The 27,982-nt window shown below is 36.3% G+C and overlaps 1 protein-coding gene across 2 annotated transcripts; it reads right to left on the bottom strand.

The window, feature by feature from the left end:
• Positions 1–1,517: 1,517 nt before the first annotated feature.
• LOC113708934 (ornithine aminotransferase, mitochondrial) lies at positions 1,518–27,010 on the bottom strand. Of its 2 annotated transcripts, XM_027231665.2 has the most exons (10): positions 26,755–27,010; positions 24,498–24,606; positions 18,867–19,097; positions 10,474–10,633; positions 10,198–10,253; positions 9,918–10,070; positions 7,876–7,973; positions 7,440–7,520; positions 6,373–6,606; positions 1,518–1,893 (listed from the first exon to the last, which is right to left on the bottom strand). In XM_027231665.2, exons 1-10 carry the CDS (start codon positions 26,907–26,909, stop codon positions 1,743–1,745), a joined length of 1,428 nt encoding a protein of 475 aa, XP_027087466.1. In that variant the 5' UTR covers positions 26,910–27,010; the 3' UTR covers positions 1,518–1,742. The 2 variants fall into 2 exon arrangements, with proteins under 2 accessions (XP_027087466.1, XP_071921337.1); XM_072065236.1 differs by lacking the exon at positions 24,498–24,606 and having other exon boundaries at positions 26,755–26,894.
• Positions 27,011–27,982: the final 972 nt, after the last annotated feature.

Genomic DNA, 27,982 nt, shown 5'->3' on the forward strand with positions numbered 1-27,982 from the left:
TTTATTACAGAACGCATCTGAACATATTAATATCTGAATTTATTAAATTTAAGTGTTGAATTGAATTATCAAATTGGGCCTAAATCTTTCTTATATTGTTGATTAGTTCACTGATCGTTCATAATTTTGCAACACCACATGTATAAAGGTAGAAACCTAATATAGCCTGTTAATTATTTTGTAAGTCATTTAAATTTTTATAGACTATTATGATGAAATAATACACACTTCTGACACTAAAATCCCAGATTGCTGGAAGATTAATTACCCCATGTATGTCTTAAATTATCTCTTTGAATCATCAACCTTGAGTAAGTAGCGTGAGTAGAACTAATATAAGATTAATTACCGTTGTTACTTGTACTAATACACATTAGGTACGTAGTAGTTTTTGAACATAAATAGGAGGAGGAAACATGAATGGGTAACATGACATAGTAGTAGCATGAAGTAAGGAAAATATTATGTTTGCATATGATACATTAGATATTTTTACTTTTTTCCCTTATCATTGTGCAACTTTCTGTATTTAAACATTTATACAGCTACTACACCCTAAAATTTTGTGCAATAAACCAATGTTAAACAAACTGATATGAACCACTATTAAATCTTCACACCAAATTAATCTTTTAAAGGGTTTTAGGTATACTGAGACCCTGTTAGATTAAAAGTTACTTTATTCCAAGATACCTACCAGTTAATTGAGTATCCCTTGGTTGATAAGGAGGAAAAGAAATTAATACCTTTCATGCTGAAAAAGTATGCTGTGTTTGAGAATAAGCAGCAGATCTAGAACAGGAAACCGACTCCATTTCCTGAAGAATTAGTACATACATAAAAAATTCATCAGTTAATTAAACCCATTTTCCAAATCTTTTGAAAAACAAAGTCTAGGATTTTATTTTCCCCTCTGATCAGGAATACCAGGATCTCTGCTACTTTTAGGGGGGGGGGGGGGGGGGGGGAGAGAGAGAGTCCCTTTGCGGTAAGCAAAGTGTCTTTGTGAGAAAATATTCTTGGTATGAGAATAAACCAAACATCATGGCTATAGAAGAGATAGACAACTGAAAAACATAATCTATACAGGCTGAACAACTTACCAACCTACTAAAGAATTAATCCCAAGTCATCACCTTTTCCACATCAAATATTTCCCCAACATTCAGGCATTATAACCAACTAATCATTGTTCACAAGATGTAAATAACTGTGACATATATAGCATCGGTAGCAAATACAATGACCGAAAATCTGAAAAGCTACCAACCTCTGATAGCAGCACTCCTATCAACCATTGTACTTGAAACCAAGGGCTTATGACTTGTCCCAAATAAGAGGAAGAATCAAAACTACAGCATTCGTGTATATCAGTACTTACAAGTTTCAGTTAAGGTTATTTAACTACAGATGTCTACCTCAGCCCCATTTCCACTTCCCACCCTGTCCAACGGTTATTCAAGTATCCACTATTTTCTTTCCAACAAGTCGAGTATAAACATGAAAAAGAGAAACCAAAAAGTAAGCTACACATTTTTTTTCCATTTGTATAATAGTGATGATGCTGCCAATAAATAAAGATTTTTGCTTGCAAATAAATCAAGTCTTTATTCCCACCAACAAATGACAGGAAGACCATGTTATGATGAACGAACAAGTCTATATCACTGCTCCAATAAGTTGGGGCCTGATTCAATCAAACCAAGTAACCGCTTTCATAAACTTCTCATGAAATCATATTTTTATGAAGAGCCATATAAGTTGCGCTGACAACGATCACATACATTAGCTACATTATGGGAGACACTAAGTGGCTTCTTCTTTTGCATTTGTGGCAGATCAAGTTCCAAAACATCACGTAGTGCCTTTGAACCTTCTTGAAGCTCATCCAAGCTGAAAATGACAAATCAGAGCTTTGAGTCTAGAGTCACACAATCAGAAATGGAACTTTTATTGGTAACACAACAACATTTGGAATCAATAGCGCATGCATATGTAAATATAGAGGTACATACTAATGCCCTGATTTCCATTACTCATCAATTATTGAAGTTTCTTAGAGAAAGTGACACCTCAAAATGCTGTTTTGTAACTGAAAAGAAACATTTGTGCAAACATTTTTCGAAAAGACAAAGCTGGTGTGTGAAGAGTACATCCAGGCTGCTTCTCCAAATAAGCTTTCTTCACAAAAGCTAAGATAGAAGTAGAGAAGTCAAAAGCAAACGAGAAAGCAAAACAAATTTCAGCTCAATAAACAGCCTAGAATCTAATAACTTAGAAGCAATCAAGATCAAGCCCTTAGCACATTGATCTAGACACAGATAGGAACTGGTACAGAATGACCTCATGATGTTTAGATAATATACTTCAAGACTATTGACAGTATTTTCCATTTCTAGTACCTATGAGGACTAATTCAAACTCCAATTTCAAAATGGAGAAGCTATTATTCCCAGTAACTTTGTTCCCCCTTTCGGCAAGGCAGTTCCAACAGTAATTATCACAAATTATCATGGAACAATGGGCTTCAGGTGCTCCATAAATATAAGTTAGCATCAAAGCAAGGGAGTTAGCCAAATAAGCCATAAATATTATAGCAAAAGCAAACTTAAGCCATTTTGTAGAACATAGTAATTAATCAGTTAGGCAAATAAAGGAAACAGCAAATTTTTACCAATTAGTTTTTTTTGTCAGTTTCTCAAATAATACTCCCTCCATCCCATTGAAAGTATCATACTTTATATTTTGAGATGTTCCAAAATATTTGTCACTTGCTAAAAATAGTAAAAATTTTTCATTCAATTTCACCCTTTTACCATTTTGTTCCCCACAATAATCAAGTCAGCCCTTTGAGCCCACTTGTTTGGTATTAATGTGTTTGAAAAGTTCATATAAATATGCGCGTGGAGTGAAAAACCATAAGGAACTTGGTTGAGACCCCCAACATGCAAAGCATGCATAAGATATATGCAAACAAAACAGAAGTTCTGGCTCCACCCTCCAGTAGTTGTTCAGGCTTTTAATTTAATTGGCATCAATACCTGAACCTATTCCATTTACATGAAGAGCTTGAGCGAGGGACAAAACGGTAAGCAACTCACTTATGCTGGAACTGTTCATAAAAAGCACAGTTTTCTAAGTGCGACGAAATTTTTGGGACAGAGGGAGTAGTATTATCTTCTTGTATCCGTGAAAGAGTAATAAACATATGCCAGCAAACAACTAGTAAATCTGTGGAATAGATGACTAACCATGATCCTGAGAATCCAGTTGATGACAGGATTTAACAAACAAACATACAAACAAACATAAAACATGGATCAATGAAGTCAAATGTCATAAGTTTTTTTCCCCCTCTTAATATGCATAAGACTTCTGGTGGGCTTTAAACTTTCTAAACATATAAAGAAAAAGGTTCATTTTATCCATATCTGCAGGCCTGAAAAATAATTCAGATCTTAAAAATAGTTTGTCTTTTGACATAAATATAAAAGTGAAGGGCCACTTTAATTTTGTTGATGATCCTTAAAAGAAACATGGCTATCTACCCACAGATAGACCTAGAAAATAATCTTTACCTCATTTTTGTGCATAACTTGATTCTATTCCAATGACCAATAATCAAGAAATATGTACTCTATAAATTCAATATGCTAAAAGCGAAATATTCCCACCAAGGACAAATTTGGAAACTAAAAGGAGCTAATAAACTATTTGGCAACTTACATATCCTCAACAATTAATAAAAGATAATCCACCCTTCCCTGGAATGAATTTTTTGAGGCTAAGTTGTGACACACAGAGAGAGAGAGAGAGGTGATTAGGGCAGAAATGAAAGAAGGCAAGGTTTACTTTTATATCTAAACTTGACTACACCAATCTGCAGGTGAAGAGAGGAAACCCAGAAAGTATAGTTGGATTTGCAACTTTAACAAAAGCACAAGATCACCTGCAGCTTTTCAGCATTTTCAGAAAAAACAAAATATGTTCAAGATTCTAATTCCACAAAACATAGTAAAAAAAATAAAAATTCAACACTGGAAGACAGAACAAACTTCCATTGACACCTAGCTCTAAACCAAAAGCTTTTCTTGATGGTATATTCTGAGTCTTAGGTTTCCAAGAGGCCTACATGATAGCTGTTGCATCAGAGAGACTGATGGACTAAAATAAAAAGAAAAAGAGAAGAAATTCTTGCCTATGACCAGCTGAGCATGAGGAAGTATGATAACAAGTACCAAAAAGAGTTGAACCCAAGATTTTTTTTCCTATCCTACTACCATGTGGAATTATAACCTCATTAAATGCTTATGCTTAAGACAATGAAAAGAGAGAAATGACTAGTGACAGCACCAGGGAATTGTTTTTACAAATTCCATGGCTAAATTACCACCTTAGAGTTGCCAGTACAAGCAGTTTGCCATTGAATTCATCACTCACTTGCCATGAGCACCCACCGATAACAAGTGCAAAATAAGTTAAAAAGTAACTTCCCACTATGACAAATTTTTCTGCTACCCCTTTTGAAACCCAGTTCCCTGTCTCAACTACATCTTTTAGACCAAATGCAGCTGCAGGTTTTGTCCACTTAATTGGGGAACTAAGGAAACAGAATTCAATAATATTGCAGGAGAGAAAGAGATGGAGACCATTCTATACCTGATATTCTTCAAAAAATTAAATTTCAAACTTGGATTGGCACATCACTGCTTTCTTGGTCAAACTACAGACTGAAGGAAAAATACACAAGAACAATTTATACACCGAGACAATACCCAAAACAGGGTGTAATCTGGACAACAGATGGACTTCAGAATCTAAGAGAGGCCTAACTTCTTTTCCCTGTTTCATCTCACACTTCTATTTCAGGAGGCACCAAATCGACATAAAACGCTGAAAGACAATGGTTTTATTTCACAATATTGAAAGCATCTATTAATCAGGGTTGCAACAGTGAAATCAAGTCTATCCCTACCATAACTGCGGCCATGACTCTGCCATGCCAGACATGCAAGTGTTCCTCCATGTAATCATTTGATTCTTCAATTATGAAGTTTTGAAGGCAAGTAACAGCAAAATAACACAGCACAAAAGATTTTAGCTCTATAAACCAGCCTGACTTTTGGAGAATCATAAGAGTTCAAGGCACAGGAGAGGCAAGGATGATTAAATGTGTCCCAATTCTGATTCACCTAGATATCACCGACTTCAAGAGCACTTATGGCATGGTTCAAGAGTCCGTGTAAGGAGTTGTAGGCTAGGAACAAAACTAAAGATGTCTAGATACCATGAGCCATATCTAGGGTAATAGTCCAAGAATCAAGAAGAGAAAAAGATAGATGGAAAAGTGGAAGATGCAATTCTCCCCTGCTTCCAGTGGCTAGGAAATTTAAGCTGATGCAGCACGAAAGAAGCAACAGGCAGTGAAATCTGATGCTGGAAGAGAATATTGAGAGTTTGAAATAGAGAGAGAAACAGAAATTTATGATGATGCCAGAGATCAAGATAAGGAGGAGCAATAACAGATTCTAGGAAGTCCACCCAGATTTTCTCGGCATTGACAAGCCAACATAAGGTTGCTTATTTGTACAAGAAAAACGTTATAGCACAATCAAATGCAATTTCTTTGCATTCTATATAAAGTATTACAAGCTAAGGATCCTTAGTGGCTAAGCAAACTAAATTGCTAGAAGAACCTAACAACTAACAAAATGTTCAAGCCATGCAGAAGAGGTCATTCTCTTAGGTCTTGTCCTATATATAAAAACTGTCAACGAAAAAGACTTAGAAACCGTGGACAACAAGGACAGAGACAGAAGCACAAGGATTCAAGTTAGGTTTGACAATGTTAAGGGGCAGCCCCAAACCTAATATCTTCAGCACCTTAAAAAACCTATAACCTATAAAACAAGACAATCATAGTAGGACTGTAAAGATGCATCAAATCAATAGACTAAGATAACAGCAATAAAGTCCACAAGTTTATAACTCTGGGAATTCCAAATATATCCTTTTGTCTTGTCCTTGAATTCTGTATCAAAAGCATTCAAGTGTAAATTTACTTGATATAGGTTACTGACAGCAAGGATGGTAAAAGGAAAAAGAATAGCAGCACCAGAAAGAAAATGACACATTAATTTCTTTGCTCTTCATTTCCCTTTGTTATAAGGTTCACTTCCACTTACTTATGGTTGAACACCTTCATAACTAATTTGCATGATAAACCGCTCTGAAAAGACTAGAATACAAACAACATACTAATTCCTTGACATCATTATTATTGGAACAAGCACATTGTAGATAGATTATAGGAACTACTAAGAGGAAAGAAACACTTCTGAATACACAGTAATCAAAAGGAAAGTTTTGTACCTCATTGAAAGTGGAGGAGTCAATCTTATAATAGAATCATGAGTTGGCTTAGCTAGAATTCCCCTCTCCTTTAACTTCAGGCATATGTCATAGGCAGTCACTGGAAACAAAGCCTTGCTATTAAGCTCCACAGCATTGAATAGACCTTTTCCTCGCACTTCCTTTATGATTTCAGGGAATTGCTGCTGTACTATCGATAGCTGGCGCCTGAGCTCCTCTCCCATTTTAGCAGATCTGTTGATAATTAAAATAGACTAGCAATCATAACATGACCTAATAAAATCTAAGTCTACATGCTGTATGAAATTGTTATCAGAGGAGATTTACGAAAAATAAGAATATTCTTAACTTAAACTGGTATGTTACAAGGTTGAATTTCAAGACAAAAAACAATACTCCTATCATGGGGCACCAATGTTTCTAATAATGATTTTGGTCTTTGTTTAATACTTAATAAAGTGATAGAATTCTTAATTTGTACATAGACTATTGAGCATACAAACATCTTAGGCAAGCAAGAAAAACTTATACATCTTGCATTTTTTCCATAATATACTATCTGTACAAGCAGTCATTATCTGACAAAGGACAAGAAGAAAGCTTCAGATTGTTTTTAAGTACGAATACACGCGCCTTAAACAACTTGAAATATCTATTTTAGGTAGTTGGGGTACTTAACTAAAATATGCTAATGTGCATAACAACCTAGTTGTGCAAAGGCCAAATGCAGGGCCAAGGTGTAATAGAATGGTACCAAAGCAGCCCGCTTGTTCTTTACTTGAGATTTGACCCTGTGACTGGCAATTGAGAGAAGCTCCTAATTTAACAAGCAAGTTATTTCACACAGGAATAAGGGGCTCAAGTTAAATGTCTAATATGCTTGACTTTTCATGCCTCGTACAACTTGGATTATCCGTTTGGAAGACAAAGACGAATGTCAAATTAAATTCTGCTCATGGGCACAGGTGATGAGGGGATGAGATAATCTACTAAGTATGAGTTGTCAAAATCTCCTCTTTCAGTTATTTGCACATGCAAATCATAAAAAGTTCAAAAAAGCTTGATACCTTTCAGCAAGCCTTTCATCTCTAATCACGTCTAACGATGCAATGGCAACTGCACTTGCCAAAGGATTTCCTCCAAAGGTGCTGCAGATGATGCATGTCAAGCAATGTAAATAAGCTCCAATAGCTTCTTACTACAAGTGGGATGAAGTTTTAGTTAAAGGAAGCAACACCTTCAATCTAAACAAACCAAAACTTACATAATTAGAGTTCACAAAGTAGCAAATTTTGAAAAGCGTTTTGTACTCCCAAAGGAGAAGAAACAATTACTTGTACATCCTCTCTTTAGGGTTACAGTTTTCACAATGTTCCATCTCATCCAAGTGTTTATTTCCTCCTCCTCACATTGCATAAAAATATTCAATATGGCTAAATATTTGTATAACAAGAGGAAAACCAAGATAAGTTATCTGCAGTAACTAAGCATAACAAAGCAAACCTTCCATGCTCCCCTGGTTGGATGCAAAGCATGAAATCCTTGTCTGCTAGCACAGCACTCACAGGTAGCACCCCACCACCAAGTGCTTTCCCCAGTATCTGAATCAAGGATCAAGCAGAACCTTTATACTGTAATTTTATGGGAATATGCAAAAATAATCGTTGAGTGGATAAACAGATTGAAACATGAGGCATATGGAAAACTCAATGGACAATAGTTGACTGAATATCTGATGAATAGTTTTCTCCAATTCAGGAAAGAAAGGAAAAACAACAATCTGATATCAGAACTCTAGAAAAAGAATGAAATGTTCTTTAAAAAGAATTATTTTAGTTCCTTAAGAAAGAAGAGGAGGAGCCATGCATTATTTGTGATTTAAGATGTAAAAATCACAAGTAGTTTAAGGGTAATGCACGTCCAAAGGGCCGGTAAAGGGTTTATATATCTCCATCAGTCCATGTTATTTGTATTGTTAGCTGCTCTCTAGAACTTATTCATACTCCCTGTCATGATTTTGCTGTACCAGCTGGGAGAGCTGATAGAATTGAAAGAACGACGATGCTTTTGTACTTAGGCACAAGAAATAGGGATATTGATTTTTGAGCAAGTTGAACTGTGTTTAATAGACCTAACTTTTGAGGTATTTAGACTATGCAATTCGGGTTGCCAAATCTTTCTTCTAGTTTCAAGATGAGATCCTTGGTCAATGAAGCTGAAAAGGGTACATATCCAACTGGCAAAAGGAGGTAGGATAGAGTGATATATATGTTCAATGTAAGAGTTCAGATGTTCGACAGGGAGGGGTTTGTTGGGGGGGGGGGGGGAGACAAAAACAAAGAGATAGGCCCTTAAAAGTGTATTGCAAATATCTTCTCAATCATTTGCATATGTTGGTTACATGGAAACAGCTCCTATGTTCACTGTTTTTATGATCATTGGTCTTCTTTTTGCGTTCTCCCAAAAGTTCCTCAGCCTATCCCACCTTCTTATTGCCTCAATCTTTTCTCTATGACCTTTACATAGAGGTTATACTTTTAGTCAATTCCTGAAACAGACACCCATCTTTAAACCTAACAGATAATCTCTGTAATACAATATCACTATAAGATATTAGATTAGGATTAACTAAAAACTCTGGCTTCTTTGTTTCACCATCCTTTTTATCTCATTCACAGAAAGATAATATTCCTTATTTTATTTGGGACAAATAGGATGGAGACCAAGGCTTTCTTCGGAAAAGAAGCACTTAGTTAGATGATCATTCCTAATTGAATTAGCATCAATAGAGAAGTACTTGAAAAGGCCTGAATCAATCTATTTGGTCAATGTACCACTCTAGATTTAAAGATTTTATACAAATTAAAGCTTTCACTGTTGCAACTTTGTTGCTTTGAAGTTGCAGAAAATAAGATTGTTAATGATCAATATCTGTTTTTGAACTTTTTCTAATGGAGTCACTTCTTTCTACGCTGTAAGTTTGGACGTTGGGTAAAGGTTCTTGTTTAACGATATCATTAACAGGTTCAGGGAGGCTGCAAATGAGTCTTACGCAACTTCTTTCTTATTTGTGTCTCTTTTGGATATCCACCATATTAATTTTACTTGTTCTCAATGACAAAATTGTTTGTTGCATGAGACATCAAAATAGAGTGTCCAAAGATATCATTACAAGACATGATACAATTTAAATATGACCAGAATTAAGATACTATGCTTTTAGTTTCAACACACTATATAATGCAACAAGCTCCATGTCCACAAATAAAGTTACTTCATGGCAAAGACAATAAAAAACATGATTAAAAAAGTTTGCTCAAATTGCCCAAGGATGCATGGGGAAAAAGCATGACCTCATAATTGTCCTAACAGCCGTCTAGTCATAAGCCAAATTGATAGGAAGAGACTAGGATTCTGACAACTTTATATGAGAAGGAAAGTGGTATTAAATTATATCCCATTGATCATGTGTCAATTCTATTCTCGAAGGTCAGTGTTCAAACTATCATTTCAATTCTATATGAGAAGTAAATGAATGTCCTTACAACAACATCAGGGCGGACTCCCTCCCAGTCACAAGCCAGCATTCTTCCAGAGCGCCCAAGGCCACTTTGTATTTCATCAGCAATCATTAAAACCTTATATTTTGAGCAAAGATCTCTAACAGCCTTTAGATAACCATCCGGAGGAAGTATAACCTACCATCACAAGCCAAAGCTCGCAGAAGTAACGAAAGTGGGAGGGAACAGAAGAATTCAATTTACTTTCAAATTTAAAATTTATACAGTTTTTTGAAGATAACAATCTGAAAAGTAAAGGACATACCCCTGCCTCCCCTTGAATAGGTTCAAACAAAAACCCAGCAATATTTTCTCCTTTTTCTGGATCCCATGACAACAGAATAACAATAAGTCCCAACCATGATTGGCTGAAATGAAGGTAGTGGCCCTTCAAGGATGCCAGAAGTATATAGACAAACTAACATTTGTATCGAGCACATCATATCAAATGTAAACCGCAAATATACCATTATGATGGGGTAAATCAACTCATACAATCACTTATGGAAGCATGATAATTGAGGAGCTCCACCTTACATACCTCTAAATATTTTCTCAAGGCCAACTTCATCACCAAAATCAACTTTGAGAAGACCAGGCAACAAGGGCCAAAAACCATTAGTGGCGTCATTGTCACAGCTCATAGATATAGCAGCCAATGTGCGACCATGGAAGCAGCCACAGCATGAGAGAATGATAGCCTGCAAGGGAACAAAGTTAAATTGACGCATCAAAAGAACATCTCAGCATGTCAAAAAACTAACAAGCAATCAATAACTTAAATGAAGTCCAAAAAATTAACTAGATTATAAAATTTTCAATGCTTCCTCCATTTCAAGTAAATCTGATCCTTTCTGTTCAAGATGGTGCAGAACAAATTACAAACTGTTCATATGCTCAAAGGTGTCCACGACCCACTACTACTACTGTAGATATCATTCCAAATTAGAAAGAAGACAAAATTCATAACACAAATTCTGAGCTACCCAAACAACTGAAACACAAAATTACACCCCTGATAGGAAAACTGATGCGAGAAAAACTTGCACTTATGGAACCTCTAAGTACTGTTGAGCAAATACTCTTGAATGAAAATTCTAAAGAAAATAAAAATAGAACCAAATAAAGAATCATACAGATAAATTATGTGAGGCCCCAGTCCGTTCTTAAGTCGATAGTAGGTATATTCATTATTTGTGCGGTAACATTTGGTTTTGGGAATACTTCGAAAACCCTAAGTTGGGATTAGGATTGAAACCCTAGTTTTGTATTAATTATAAGTTCGAGTGGTGATTAAGTGAGTTTAAAAGTTAGGAAAACCCTAAACTAGAAAAGTTTCTAGTGATATGATTTGTTAGAATTCTAAGTTGGGTTTAAAACCCTTAATACTACTCAATCATTCCACAACAAGTGCAAATGAATCTAGAAAGTGAGGTTTCACTTTTCGTTTTCAAGTTGGAGCAAGTTAGGGTTTTCACGTGTATCTGTAGTGTAATTATCCGGCAAGGAGCAAGGATCAAATTTGGTGTTTAAGAGTGACTTTTAGGTGAGAAATAATATGTGATTAGGAGCAATGATAAAAAGTTAGTGAATAGGAAGTAAAAACCCTAGTACGTGTGATTTAAGGAAAAAACGGCGCGAACCGACGGGTACCGCGCACTACCGATTGAACGCACCACTTGACCACCACTTTCTTACCATATGAGCTCATTAATATTTGAGCAAAATATCCCCTCAATTCCAGCTAGCTTTGACCGAAATTATGGACCAAAATAGCAAGGAAAAGAAACAAAAAAATGAGTGGAGGGTGGTGAGGACACTTGTCGGCCACCTAAGGGCTCTTGACCAAGACAACTTGTCTTACCTTCTTATCACCTTAGGCAACCTTTCTTCTTCATTTTTCTGCTACTTGGTCGAGAGAGAGAGAGAGAGAGAAAAACCAAGGGAGAGTTCACCATTTCCTCTTGAAATCTAGCCACCAAGTGAGATAGAAAGAAAACTAAACCGATTAAAGGCACCCTTGAGTGTTTATTTAGTGAGGTGTTGGTGAAATTTTGAAGGGGAAACCTAGGGTTGTTCTTGGAAGACACTTAAGCAAGGTAAGGATGATGATTTCTTACTCTTGATCTTGTTTAAATTAGCTTAGCATCTCAAATTTGTGGTGAATGATGGTTGTTATCATGTTTTAGGTGTTTTTCCTTTTAGTTACATGAATTAGGATTTAATGGATTGCTGCCTATCCTTGCTATATGGATGATATATGTTGTATTCAAGCTTATATAAGTGGTTGTGGTGATGATTGGAGCAAGAAATCAAGAAAGGTTACATTGAATCCCAAAATTCCAGATTTCTGGAAAATTTTAACTCTATTCTATCCAGTTTTATTGCACCATGTTAGAGGCCGAATTTGGCTTGGTGCAAAACATGAAAGTTGTAGAAAATGGTATTTTATAGGTGCCTACAAAATTTCAGCCCAATCGGAGCAACGTAGCCTGTGAAAAGACCAAAATACCCTCACTGCCCTAGGTTAAATTCCAGTGTTCCGCGTAGACAGTTCAGTCTATTTGGTTGTATTGATTCAATATGATCCGTGCGGATTTAGCCATTTACCAAAACATGAAAGTTTCAGTACTCTGTCCTAACTTTTCAACGCCACCAAGAACACCTCAAACGGATCTATGTAGCCTGAGTTATGGCCAAAATAGTCGCATCTATTCTAAACTCAGCATTCTGCCGTGTTTCTTGTTTTAGCCTCTGACCATGTTCTGTTCGTTTTGATAACGTACGAACTGGGTGTTGACCTCTTCATAAGAAATGTAGATCTTGGTCTTAGCTTCGAAACGGTATAAAGTTCATCCAAATCCGCTGTAGCTCCAGTTATGACCAAAACAAGATTGGTTGTCAGAACTGCCTTCGAATTTGGACAGTTCTGACAGGAATGTTTGGACCCGTTTTCCTCCATGCTCTGTATTGATTCAATTTTTGGTCCAAACATGAAAGTTATAGCCTTATGACATAGCTTTCTAACGCCTTTGGAATTTCTTGATTTGGATTCGTGAGCTGGGAGTTATGGTCCCGTAAACAGACCCTGCCTGTCATTCAAAATGCAAACTTCAGGTACTATTTTCCATGATTTCGACCTACTTTGATTCAGATCTGGGTTGAGATGTCTAAATAAAAGTCGTAGCCCTTCCTTGTAGCTTCGAAACGGTGTCTCACTTATCTTGATCCGACATTCCTAGCCTAACTTTTGATCAAAACGGTTTGAGATGGCAAATTTTGCCGTTTCCGCACTTGCATGTGCCAATTTTGCCGTTTTGCTTGTTTTGGGCATGTTAGTGGTCGCTTGTGATAAAATGAGATGCAATCTTTTCTTTCAGACCGTGGTGAACTAGGCGGAGCTGGTGGGGCCTACTAGCTAACACGCACGAAGTGATTCCTGCTTTTGTACTACTTTTGTGTTTTGAGTAAGTATTCAGGCCATTCTTATGCGTTAGTTACTTATGTGTTATGATTTGTATGAAAAGGGTACCTAAGCGAAGGTGTACTTTATCGCACTCGACATAAACCCTAATTTGCACACGTATTTGTACATGGCATATGTATATGAATTATTTTAGAACTAGAACCCTCGAGCTGGTAGCTCGGGGTGACTTTTGGTGATTTGGTGAATTTTGTGAGTTTGAGGTCGATCTCAAGACCTCAATAGACTATTCAAGCCGGTTAGGGCTTGGTCGAAGTTAGTCCAGCCTAGTCTGAGGTTACCAAGTTTGTGAATTCGGTTCACGGAGCATGTGAACCAAGTTTGTGAACCAAGCTTGTGAACCAAGCTCAATTTCGTTCGCTCGAGCAGGTTTGTGAGGTGACTGGCCAGTGAGGATGATAAGGTGTTAGGTGGGAGTACAAGTGGAGTCCTACGGACCTTGTTTATGATCGACGGAGTGTCGGTAGGAGGTCACGCATGGCAAACGACTTGGCTTTGGAGCCAACCTGTATCCTTCCTTTGTATTGTTACTTTTGCACTTGACTTGACACTTTTGTGAAATAGTTGTTTATCTAACTGTGAAATTTATGATTTTACCCCTGTTTACTTACTAAGCATATACCTTACCCCATTTCCTTTGTTTTCCTTAACAGGGGATGGCACGGGGAACGCCTGGGCATATTCACTAGTATAGTTAGGTCTGCTTGTAATAGTTGGACAATTAAGATGTATGTTTTTGTTTTGGTGGTTTGTATAAGGACCCTCCTTAGGGTCTACTTCCTGCTGGTTGTTATCACACTGTAGTATAGTGGTTTGACCAGATACTTTTGAAGATGTAAATAGAACTTTTGGCGGTTGTATATATTATAAATAGTACTCTTTGGTTTATTCTAGTTTTATTAGTTTTGTATTTCGAGTCCTGGCGCGAGCTAGGCAGGCGTCCCGCCGATACCCTAGGGTTCGCCCTTGGGAGAAGTGGGGGCGTTACAAATTACCACTGATGATAGCAGAATCCATCATAAAGCATCTCAAAAGTACCGGAGTCATAGCTAGAGAAAATCACAATGGATCAGTAGATGTGCTCACTTCAAATCATATATCACAGATTATGGGTAGAGAGTAACAACTGCAGATTTCTTGAACCAAAATTTGTGCATGTCTCCTATTCTTCCTATGTGCTAATACAAATCCTTAACAACCAAAAATTGTAGGAAGATTTCCATACAGACATGTAGAAGAAGATAACCAGGGAGCAAGTCTAGGTGAAAGAATGACTGCTACAATGTTTTTCACGACTATTGGCAAGTATAATAAATTAAGTTAAACAATAAGTAGCCATGCTTTATTAAACTATTGAAGCCCTCCCACTATTAGAGTGAAAAAATTCTGTGAACACATGTATCTCTAAAAATGAGACGTGGAGTAGGAAGAAAAGTTGCTAAAATTTTCAACAAAACCTCTTCTAGTCCACATTGATGAAACTAGGACCCAGCAAAGCCAATGCAACAAAAAGCATATCTTTTGCTAGTAATAAAACCACCTAAGTTTCACATGCAGTAGAGCATTAATCAAATTTTTTCAAGGGGTTTCAACTTAAAGGTATCTTGAAAGTTACACCAGCTCTAGGGCTTTCAGGGAAGTCTATTTATATATATAGCTCAATGTCTGAAGGAAGAATGGAGCATGACAAAAGTTAGGTGGCAAGGCAAAACAAGTACCAGAAAATAAAGCAAGAGGAATCTCCATGAGGATAGAGGCTTTTGATCACAAAGACGCAAAAGGGAGTTGAAATTACCACACAAAACATTGATAAGGAAGAATTGTTGGCTGTAACAGCATAAGGGCATAATTTTGTAAAGAAAGAATAAGAGTCATATCTAGCCAAACTAAGGGAATTCTCTTTTTAGAACCTCAAACCTAATGAAATACGCTTTGCAAGATGATAACTTGGCAACGCAGCAGAAGGTAGTCCAATAAGCTTAAATGAGATCCCATCTTGTAGTACCAGAAACTGTTGGATTACCCATAATGTTGCACATTTTCTATCCTAAACCAGTATGGTCAAGAAGTATTATTATGAGTTCAGTTGAGCATCAATCCAAGAATAATATACTCTCCAATCACCACCATAATGGTATCCACCAACATAAACTCAAAATAGTTTTACTCAGAAACATGGGAAGCATCAGTAAGTATGTTAAACACAGAAATTATAGCTAAAAATGCATTCCACAAGAGTTAAAAAATGCTCTCCTTTCCTAACTGTTACAATGGTATTTCTTGATGAACCTCAGTTCTTGAATTTCTGAGAAAATCTGCCGACTCATGAAACTGATGAAATTGTTCAAGGAAATAACTTGTCATGCTTCAAGGCAACAATAGAACCATAAGTAGTAGGAAATATCAATCTTTTCCCTAATTTAGCATCCAGTATCATAGTTCAGTGGCTTAAAGTTGGCTGCATAGAAGCCATGGACCTATTGGAAGCCTAGAAGGATATGCTTCTGAAACTAAGGGAAGGCTACGCGATAGCCCAAAGAGTCTATACTACAGTTGAAAAGATGCTGGATAGCTGTTCTTAGCTTAGGAGTTGTTTGTTTGACCTTTAGGAGTCAACAATACTTTCTTCTTCCTTCTCACTGCAACGTTATTCTGGTTAATAATGCGAATTTAGTAATTAATTATATTCAAATTACTATTTGTTGCTGGATGACTTAGATGAATCTTAGAGTCTACTAGTCATGCAATTCTAATCTTATCATGTTACATTCAGGTTAGCAGACAATCTAGTCTATACAAAATCACTCAATTAACTAATTCTTTGACAGAGTCGATTAATGAGAATTTAACTTGACTTAGAGGATATTTCATTGTTGTCACCTTCTCATCAACTTCTGCACCAACATCATCTTCTCTTATTCTCACCCATGTGGTCACATGCACTATTCAAGGTGGCAAAACAGACCCAAAATCCTTAATACAAAGCTGCTAAGTAAAAGAGAGTTTCCTCTAGCCTCATCATAGTCCAATCAGTATATGTTAAGTCCACTATATGTTTCAAAACAGAGAAAGGTGTATCAAAATCTAGATAAACACAAACTCTTCCTCATTCTGATTATTTTTCCAATGTAATTTTGGTCATTTGGCCCTACGATTTTTTATCCTCTGTATGTCCATTCTCAATCATCAGGATAATTTGGGTCAATATATTCTTGAACACCTTGCTAATCAGCACACAAATAACGAGACTGACTATCATCTCACCTTTATAGAGCCTACAATCACACCTATTCTTAGATTTCCTAGTTAGAAATCCATAAGCTCTGAATCATCACCGCAATTATCATTGCTCTCCAGCAATTTTTGTTCGTTCTGACGCGTATAAATTATTCTTTCCTATTTCTTTTTTTCCCTTTTTTATCATGTTTTATTCTCTAGCCAATCCAGGAACACTATCCTATGGTGACAAAATGAAATCAAAAGTGAATTAATTGCAGAAAATAAAATAAATGAAGCAGCATATTGGACAAGTTGAAGTTAGATGCAGTTTCTTCAATTTATATGAAGATAGCGGTAGGCCCAAAACAGTCAAATACATAACAATTTAGCCAAATTCTACATGAGGTGTACACGTCAAGGAGAGACTAACCCTGTTATTTTGAAGATTGAAAGATATAGATGCTGCCAGAAACTCAACCTTAGAATCATGAGCGTGATGAGAAGTTGAACCAGGGAATCTCTACATTCTTATTTTACAGTCATTCCTCTTTCCATTGCAGAACCAACGGGACTCTAGCTACAACCACTATGTTTGAAATTTAGACAAGTAAGAGGCTCTACTCATGAAAATCTTAGAGAGTTTATTAGCTTGAAGAAATTGAAGAACAAAAATGTGGATTAATCCCTCAAAGTTCAAAAGAAGAGTTAGTAATTATGTGGGATGAGGGGGAAAAAGAAGCAACATAGTTAGAAAATTTGAGGTTTTCAAATCTATTGCTTCCATAATTGACAGAAGAAAGACTAGCTGTCATCTCATTTTGTTGTCACCGATGAGAATGAAGGACAACATATTTGCCAAATGCTGATAAATGAACCAGAAGTACAAGAACATGAAGTTTACACTAGAGAGGCAGATTTTGTATTTGGTAGCCTCTATAGCATTCTACACAACCTTTAGATGAAATTTCTATCCAAAATAAACTTCACTGGTTTCAATCAATGTTCAGTATGTTAGCTGTATAGTTTGAATTTCTAAGACTTCATGACAAAAGGATAGGAAAACAATGAGAAAATACTGCTCCTTACCATTATAGCATGTTTCATAATGCTAGAAAGTCCTATAAAGCACAAGTTATAGCAAAGAAACAAGTATGTCAGATAAGAGAATGACATCTACAATGGAGAAAACTGCAAAAGCTGTCCATCAAAGACATTAAAGCTAACCTTGAATGGACCACCTTAAGTTTGTCCTCTCACTTACGCATTTTAGATGGAGAATATACATTTCTTACAATGTTTCAACTTCTACTGAGTCCATCTAAGGGACAAATTTGGACAATCTTAATAATTCGGGAGAGCAAGAGTGGAACAGATCTTGAAATTTAAAAGTTTTTAATTCAAAAAATTTGTTTAAAGAGTCCAAGGCACAAAATTACAAAAATCCAAGCTCTAAATTTAAAAAGATAGATAATAACAATTCATGTCCTGAAATGAATCAGAGAATGTTTTTGCAACTACCACCAAATAATGAACTAAGATGGTTAACCCTATTTTTGTGGCAAGACCCACTATAAAACATACTACCGTGCAAACTATATCAAATCCTGTTTAAGCCTAACATTCTACCTTCACTTCAACCATCAGCCAAAGGTCATTAGCAAACACATCAATTGACTCTGTAGAACATGACATCAAATCAACTTTGTCACCCATTCGAGAGAGCAGATTTCAGTTAATGCATACCCATCAGCTACTTAAAGAATCTTCTGTCAGTTGAACTAAATAACAAGGGGGTATTTTGTCCTCCATCTCCCTAGCAAACCAAACTTCTGCCCAATTATATATTTAGAGAATCAAGAGCCACAGAGGTGAAACTGACAGCACATAGAAGCCCAATGGCACTTTTTGGATTCATCTCATACTTTTTTGTCTTCTCACTTCGACCAGTCTGTATAATTGTTGAGCAATTGAAATTTAGAATAGCTGTCTAACAGACTTTGACACAAGTACTACTACCTCACCCACCAGAAGATAAATGAAAGATTGCCACATTTAAGCAGCCTCAACTATTAGTTTTCTCCTAATGTGACAAAAAGGCCTAAAAATACACAACCATGCAGCTTTTATACTATCTTCACTGCTAGTGGTAGCTACTGTAATTAAAATAAATTCCTTCGCAAGGCTGTAGCATTAACCAGGGAAGCAGCCAAAAAAAAAAAAAGATTTTGTACCTCGTCTCTTGGTATTGATTTCTTCATGTATCCCCATTTCCTTGCTAACTTCAAAGCTGTCTCTACACCTTCAGCACCTGTATTCATTGGTAGCACCATCTCATATCCAAACATGCTCGTTAGACGCTCAGCATATACTGGAAATTTATCATTATAGAAGGCTCGAGAACTAAGAGTGAGCTTTTCAGCCTGTTCTACCAATGCTTTCATGATCTTGGGATGACAATGCCCCTGCAGCAAAATATTAAAAGTCCAGCTTAAGTACTATGGGCATAGCTAAGATCAGCCAGACAAAAAAAAGTGCTTTAACGTGTGATTCTGACTCATCCAGTCACTGCCATCCACCCTAGCTAAAAGATCAACATAGTACAGGAAACCCAATACAGAGAAACAACCTTAGGGCTTGCCATTCAACCAAATGAAAGGTTTTCATAAACATAAGTTGGTAAGGAGAGAAATTAGGCAGTTAGACGAAGAAAAGAAATACATGACTAAGTTCTGGTAGGTAAAACTGTTGAAAATCTAGAATATCTTTTTTTATGTATATCCCATGATTTCTGCTATATCCCATGATTTCTGCTCTATTTTAGGATAGAATAATTTACTCCTAATGTATTTTAGGATAGAATAAATTAGCTCCTAATTTTTAGGAAATTACAGATTTCATGGAATTGACAAAAGTCCAATTCCATTTGTATAAATGTTGTACAGAGTCTAGAACAAGAGATATGACAGAACAATTCAGTTTTCTTTTTTTGTTCATGGTATCAGAGCTTTTGCTCTTGGGACCTCTTCTTGTCAGCCTTCATTGCTGAGTGCTTTCCTCTCTTCAAGTCTTTATTGCCAAGTGCAATTTCCAGCCTTCATTGCTGATATTTTTCATTAGGCCTTCATTGCCAATTTTTCTTTGAAACCTCCAACATGTCTGAAACTGAAACATCAGAAATCCACTCCAATACCAAATCAGAAGAGACCTCAAATATTCCACAAACAGGGGATTTGCAGAATATCCAGGCAGCCTACAGGCTCAACAGGAAAAACTATTTGAAGTGGTCACAATTTGTTCAAACATTTCTCAAAGGAAAGGGCAAAATCAGCCACTTGCTTGGAACTGGACCGAAAAAGGGAGATCCTAAATTCGCTGCTTGGGATGAAGAGGATTCTATGGTCATGTCATGGCTGTGGAACTCCATGTTACCTGAAATAAGCGATACTTGCATGTTCCTATCAACAGCTCAAGATATATGGTCTACTATTCGACAGACCTATTCAAAGGCAGGAGATGCTGCCCTAATCTATGAGATCAAAACAAAGATCTCAGCCACTAAACAGGGCAACTTTTCTGTTACTCAATATGCCAACCTTTTGCAAAATCTATGGCAGGAACTGGACCAATATCGGTGTGTTCAGATGTTGTGTAGTGAAGATGCAGCCACCTTGAAAAACTTTATCGAAAAGGATAGAGTTTATGACTTCCTTGCAGGTCTGAATGTGGAATTTGATCAGGTCAGAGTCCAGATATTGGGGAAGGAAAGATTATCATCTCTGAATGAGACAATATCATTGGTTCGAGCTGAAGAGAATAGGCGAGAAGTCATGTTAGAGCCTAAAACATTAGAAGGCTCGGCAATGATTTCTACAAAGTCAAATAAAGACACAATTTGGTGCACGTACTGCAAAAAATCACGCCATACGCGAGATGATTGCTTCAAACTCCATGGGAAGGAACAAGTCCTTAGTCGTAAAGGAGGATTCAAAGGGGGAAAAGCCCACTTAACTGCTGGAGAAGACCAAACACAAGAAAAATCCAACCAGACTGGTATGGGAGAATTCAAGAAAGAAGAAATTGAAAAGCTAAGAAACCTCCTAAATTCCCTTGAAAAGTCCTCTAGTACGTGTTCATTGGCTCAATCAGGTAAGTACCTTAACTCTTATGCTTTAAGTGCCTCAAGCATGTCTTCTCTAGGCTCTTGGGTCATCGACTCAGGAGCTACTGACCATATGACTCACAGCCCAATCAGATTTAGAACATACAACCCATGTCCTGGAAATAGAAAAATTACTGTTGCGGATGGATCTCCTATAACTGTTGCAGGCCAAGGGACAGTAAATCTATCAAATTCTTTGTCCCTAAATAATGTGTTGCATGTCCCAAAATTGTCCTCCAATCTCATATCCATCCATCAAATTACCAAAGATCTGAACTGTAGAGTAATTTTCTATACTACTCACTGTGTTTTTCAGGATTTGGTTACGGGGAGGACGATTGGACTTGCTAAGGTGAATGACGGGCTTTATTACCTTGAGGAGATGAGTGGCAACAAGAAGAACAAAAATCAGTTATCCCTCACCTGCTCCTCAAATAATAAATCTGAAATTTGGCTTCATCATTTCCGTCTTGGTCATCCATCTTTTATGCTACTTAAAAGCATGTTTCCTTCACTTTTCAAGAATGAAGATGTTAGTAGTTTCCATTGTGATACATGTGAAATTGCTAAACATCATAGACTATCATTTCCATTGAGTAATACAAGATCTACTAGACCTTTTTCTTTGATACATACTGATATTTGGGGACCTTGTAGAATTTCTAGTATTTCTGGAGCAAAATGGTTTGTCACATTCATTGATGATTGTACTAGAACTACTTGGTTATTTCTTATGAAAGAAAAATCAGAAGTAAGCAGTATTTTTCCAATGTTTCATAAAATGATTTGTACACAATTTGGAAGTTTGATTAAAAGAGTAAGATCTGATAATGCAAGAGACTATTTTAATCAAATTCTCTCATCTTTTTTCCAAAAAGAGGGTATAATACATGAGTCATCTTGTGTAGATACACCCCAACAAAATGGGATTGCTGAACGAAAAAATAGACATTTACTCAATGTGACTCGAGCAATTTTGTTTCAACATAAAGTTCCAAAAACTTTTTGGGGGGAGGCTGTTTTAACTGCTGCACATTTGATAAATAGAGTACCTTCAAAAGTACTAAATAATCAAAGTCCCATTGCTGCTCTTTCTGGTTTTTTCCCTGATTTTAATGTCTCTTGCACATTGTCACCAAAGGTGTTTGGTTGTGTTGCTTTTGTACATGTTCATGCACACCAAAGAGGGAAACTTGATCCAAGAGCTTTAAAATGTATTTTTGTGGGATACTCAAACACAAAGAAAGGATATAAATGTTATCATCCTCCTTCAAAAAAATTTTTTACCTCTATGGATGTCACATTTGTTGAAAATGAACCTTACTCTCAAAGTAACAATCCTCATCCCCAGGGGGAGAGTTCTTGGGAAGATAAGGAATTTCTCCTTGATCTTCAAAGTTCTACACTAAACTTATAGTCTTTCAAGCCGGACCATACACCAAATTCTAAAGGAGAACATACTAGCAGTGAACCTGAACCTGAATTTGAAGTTGAACATGCCAGTAAAGAAATTGAACCTGATCTTGGAGTTGAGGGAAAATCTGGTTTAAATCCAACTACACCACTCAAGGTCTACTCAAGGAAGAAAGTTCATATTTCTGAACCTGTGCAAATCCAAGAATCTGAACCACAATCAGGTACTGAAAATTCTGTTCCTTTGTGTGTTCAATCTGACTCTGCTCCTTGTGAATTTAATGATTTAGACCTGCCTATTGCTGTTCGAAAAGGAACACGAGAATGCACTAAGCATCCAATCTCAAATTTCGTGTCTTTCCATAGATTCTCTCCACAACATAAAACTTTCCTTACCACCATCAACTCTATTTCAATTCCACAAACACTACAAGAGGCACTTAGAAATAAGAATTGGTTACATGCTATGAAAGAGGAGATGAATGCCCTCTAGAGAAATAAGACTTGGGAAATTGTAAACCTACCCAAAGGAAAGAAAACAGTGGGGTGTAAATGGGTGTTTACTTTGAAATATAGAGCTGATGGTTCATTAGAAAGGCATAAAGCTCGGTTGGTCGCAAAAGGATATACACAGACATATGGGATAGATTACCAAGAGACCTTTGCACCCGTTGCAAAAATGAATACTGTGCGTGTTCTTTTGTCTTTAGCTGCTAACTTTGGTTGGTGTTTACAGCAATTTGATGTGAAGAATGCATTCTTACATGGGGATTTAGAAGAAGAGGTGTACATGGAACCTCCACCGGGTTTCAATGAAATGTTTTTTGAAAAGAAAGTGTGCAGGTTAAAGAAAGCTTTATATGGATTAAAACAATCGCCAAGGGCTTGGTTCGGAAGATTTACTAAAGTGATGTTAGCAATGCAATACAAACAAAGTCAAGGAGATCATACTTTGTTCATAAAACATTCAAAAGGAGGTGTTACAGCTCTACTTGTATATGTAGATGACATCATCATCACCGGGAATGATCCAATTGAAAGAGAAACACTCAAAAAGTGCTTAGCAAAGGAGTTTGAAATTAAAGAACTAGGGAGGCTGAAGTATTTTTTAGGCATTGAGGTGGCATACTCAAGAAAAGGCATCTTTGTTTCCCAACAAAAGTATGTCTTAGACTTGCTTAAAGAAACAGGCAATCTTGGATGCAAGGCAGCAAGCACACCCATTGAGCCTAACTTGAGATTGAATGAAGGGAAGGATGATATCACAGTAGATAAGGGAAGATATCAGCGGTTGGTTGGGAAACTGATATACTTGTCCCATACAAGGCCGGACATAGCATTTGCTGTAAGTGTAGTAAGCCAATTTATGCATGATCCAAGAGAGAAACACTTGCAGGCTGTCAATAAAATTCTATCCTACCTCAAAGGGACACCGGGTAGAGGAATTTTGTTCAAGAAAAATGAAGGATTGCTCATAGAGGCTTATACTGATGCTGATTATGCAGGTTCTGTTGTAGATCGTAGATCAACTTCAGGATATTGTACATTTCTTGGTGGGAACCTAGTGACATGGAGGAGTAAGAAGCAATCGGTTGTTGCAAGATCAAGTGCTGAAGCAGAGTTTAGAGCTATGGCTCATGGAGTTTGTGAATTGCTATGGCTCAAAATAATACTTGATGATCTTAAAATCAAGAGTGAAGGACCTATGAAACTCTATTGCGACAACAAGTCTGCCATCAACATTGCACACAATCCAGTGCAACATGATCGCACAAAGCACATCGAAGTTGATAGACATTTTATTAAAGAAAAGCTGGACAGTGGCATGATTTGCACTCCATATGTAGCATCAAATAATCAATTGGCAGATGTCTTAACTAAGGGAATGCCAACTTCCAACTTTGAAGACATTACATGCAAGATGGGAATGGAAAATATCTATTCACCATCTTGAGGGGGAGTGTTGAAAATCTAGAATATCTTTTTTTATGTATATCCCATGATTTCTGCTATATCCCATGATTTCTGCTCTATTTTAGGATAGAATAATTTACTCCTAATGTATTTTAGGATAGAATAAATTAGCTCCTAATTTTTAGGAAATTACAGATTTCATGGAATTGACAAAAGTCCAATTCCATTTGTATAAATGTTGTACAGAGTCTAGAACAAGAGATATGACAGAACAATTCAGTTTTCTTTTTTTGTTCAAAAACTGACAAAAAGGCATCCAACTTTTGTCACTATGCTTCGATTTTTGAGTTCATTTTCTTTTTTTTTTTGTTGTTACCTGATTTACAGCAGAGTAAGAGGAGAGAAAATCAAGATACTTGTTCCCTTCTGGATCCCATATGGAACACCCCTTTGCTTGAGAAAAAACCATAGGAATTGGATGATAACTGCAATTACAACAAAATAGTGTGATACTAGTGTACTAAAAAATGGAAATTTTTGTTTAGAATGACTAGGATGAGGCATAACTTTGTGAAATTCATTTAATGCATCAGAAAATTCATATTCAATAACTTAATTATGGAGTTTCTCGAAATTTTCTTGTAGTTTAACTTTCAAAGCTCAGATGAAGAAAAGTCTTTTGGATAATAACTACAATTATAACAAAATACTGTGACCAGCATACTGACTAGAGAAAATGTATGTCTTGAATAACTAGGATAAGATCATAACTTTGCCAACATCATTTAATGCATCAGAAAGGAGTTTCTCAAAGTTTTCTTTAACTTTCAAAGCTCGGATGAAGAAAGTCTAGCGATCTTTCTTTATCCTTGATAACATTTTCCTTGAGTAAGCATCACTTTCGCTTTCTTCACTGTGGATTTATGCATTCATTTATCAGAGAGAGGGGTCCAAGCTGGTAAAAAGGTCTAACCAGAGACAGCAACCCATCATACCCAACATCATCCCAACCAAGCACTCAAACTTAACCAAACAAGGAAACATATCAAAGCAGTACTTCAAGCTATCTATTCATCCTGTAAAACCATAGCCACAAAAAAGCTGTCAAAGTGTTCAGAATTTTTCACAAATTTTGGAAAACCTTCTACAACCCTATAGCAGGAGTGGATCCCCACCCAAATTCTCAGGCACAGTTCTTTACAAATAATTGCCTGTCAGTTGTAACATAGGCATCTGTACCCAAACTTTATAAATTTGCTTAATTAAGTTTCGAATCTCATTACACCAGCATTGTACCTGAAAATGATATAGTATTACCTTGTACCTACTTTGAACAGAAAGGAGTTACAGGAAAAATGGAAAGGCATAACATATTCGAAGAAATGGGTTCTCATGCTCTCCATTCGCTTTGAATACACTTAAAGCAATTAGCACACATCTAGAAACTTAACTCTCATTTTAAAGGCACTATGTTTCAGGAACAAGATTCATTTCAATGTCACGAACTTAAGCTAAGGAAAGGTTAAAGGGAGTTCAGTGTTTTAATCTATAGATATAATACGATTTCCTATATTAAGACTTAAGTACGGAAGAAATCTGTGCATCTAAAAGCAAGACACTTAAGGTTGAAAACCATGATTGTTAGCATCAGACCCACAAATCAAATGTGCTTCTTTAGTCTTTTATTTATACCAACTTCCATTTGAGGAAAATTTTATAGTACCATTTGATATACAGGTGAGGCAACTCATGTTTTTGGCCCTATCAAGTTCCAACTAAACCTGCAGAGACCAATGATTGATCCTAATTACCTGAAACAATACGACGGATTGCATGTTTACAATAGATTATTTAGTTGTTCAAGCACAAACAAAAGATCAATTTTTGATGATACAAGAAATGTGCACTCAATACAGGAGTGCCACATGGCCAGTCAAAGACAAGTTGTAGGAGCACGCTAGCCATATATTGAACTTACTGGCAGTATCCAATTTTGTCTATAAATACCCCATGCAACCTCACATCCATAACAGCAAAATATACTCCCAAATTATCACTTTTATTCACTTCTCTCTTCATTATCAATTTATATCAGAGTGTCCTTCCAGAAACAAAAATTAAATTAGGTTGTCTGATCATTTTCTCATGGAGGCGCCCCAGCTAGCACAACCTGACCACCCCAAAACACTTCACCAAACAGCATAAATGCCAAATATTTCACCTTCAAAAGGGGTGCTCCTATTTGATTGTTTAACCTGATTTTAGATTTCAATTTTCAAAAATCAATTTTTTTTTATCTCGTTTGCTCTTGAATCCAGATTTTAGATTTACAAAATAGGTAAAACAAACTCAAATCAAGAATCCACCAAGATTAATTTTTACTGATTCTGATTAATCAGTTACTCGCAAAATCTACAGCAACTGAGAACTTCCCCTATGCTACAGCTTTGACATGCCACATTTCAACCATCCCGCACACAAGAACCTCACAACTTATTCAAGTAACAATCACAAAAAGTATGGAAAGGCACAGAATCACTAATTAAATATGAAAGAAAAACAAATAATCAATACATAGCACATGATCATTTAAATATTCAATCACAGCCCAGAAAGGAACAAGTTTTCTTTACTTGTGAGCACTGTACTTGTACTCCAGGTTAATGATATGTTGAGAAGACAAAGCACTGGCAGTGCCTTGAGGAACAGCACTGAAATTCCTAGCATCCCTTCTCATACTGCTGCAAATTCTCTTCATTAACTGCTGGTAAGGCCGCTTGCTTGCCATCTCTTCTTCAATAATCTGCTTCTGAAGTTCTGTCTTTCACAGTATTTTTTCGCTGCTCTGTTTCTCCTCCTTCTATACCGTTGCATCTTTTCAAGATAGAGTTTGATTCTTTAATTTGTCGAGATACGGCGTCGTTTTGTATTTTGATTCTTTTAATTTGTCGAGATGCGGCGTCGTTTTGTTTTATAAAAAGTAATTGATTCTTACTGGTGCTCTAACGTAGCGAAGAAGTGATTGTTGGGGCACCAAATGTGCTTTTTCAGGATTTCAGCTCCCCGATATAATGCGGCCAAAATCTTTGCAGATATCCATCTTGAGAAGTGGAATGTGTAACGGACAAAAAGGTACCCAATTTGAGGGAATTGTAATTTTAGTCCCAATGTTTGGATCATGTATCAAAATAGTCCCTTTTATTGTACACTAGCACGCTTAGCTACATAGCCCATATGCAAAGCTTGGTATTTATATTCAAATTGAGATTATGTGGCATACATCTAGATCGTATAAGCTGTTACTGGAGGAAAAATTAATCATTTGTTTTAACCTAAAAAATGTGAAATGCATCTAGATCGTATACATTATTAGTGAAGGGAAAATTAATCATTTGTTTTAACCTAAAAATATTAATTGCCTATCAAAATCTAAAAAAAAATTAATCTCCTACCAAAATATTCTTTTTCTTTATAAAAATTTTTCGCAAAAATATTAATTTCCTATCAAAACCTAAAAAAAATAATCTCCTACCAAAATAGTTTTTTCCTTTATAAAAATTTTCTAAACAAGGGAGAGATGAGACTTAAGAAGTGTGGAAGGGACAAAGGGATTTGAACCCAAGACTTCTAATTCTTGAGATCTCAATTTTTACCGCAAGACTAAGATCTCCTTAGCTATTTTACAAAAAGTTAAAATTTATGTGGAACATCAAAGGGAAATTGGATCACGCCCACTATTGACTAATTAAGGACCCTAATAAACACTTAATTAGTAACTTATAAGGACTCCTTTATATAACTTATGGTAGTTTTTCTCTTCTTTCGTTACAAGATAAAATTGTCACATATTAACTGTGATAA

The sequence above is a fragment of the Coffea arabica genome, chromosome 9c (assembly GCF_036785885.1).
Source record: "Coffea arabica cultivar ET-39 chromosome 9c, Coffea Arabica ET-39 HiFi, whole genome shotgun sequence".
In the NCBI taxonomy this organism is placed as follows: Eukaryota; Viridiplantae; Streptophyta; class Magnoliopsida; order Gentianales; family Rubiaceae; genus Coffea; species Coffea arabica.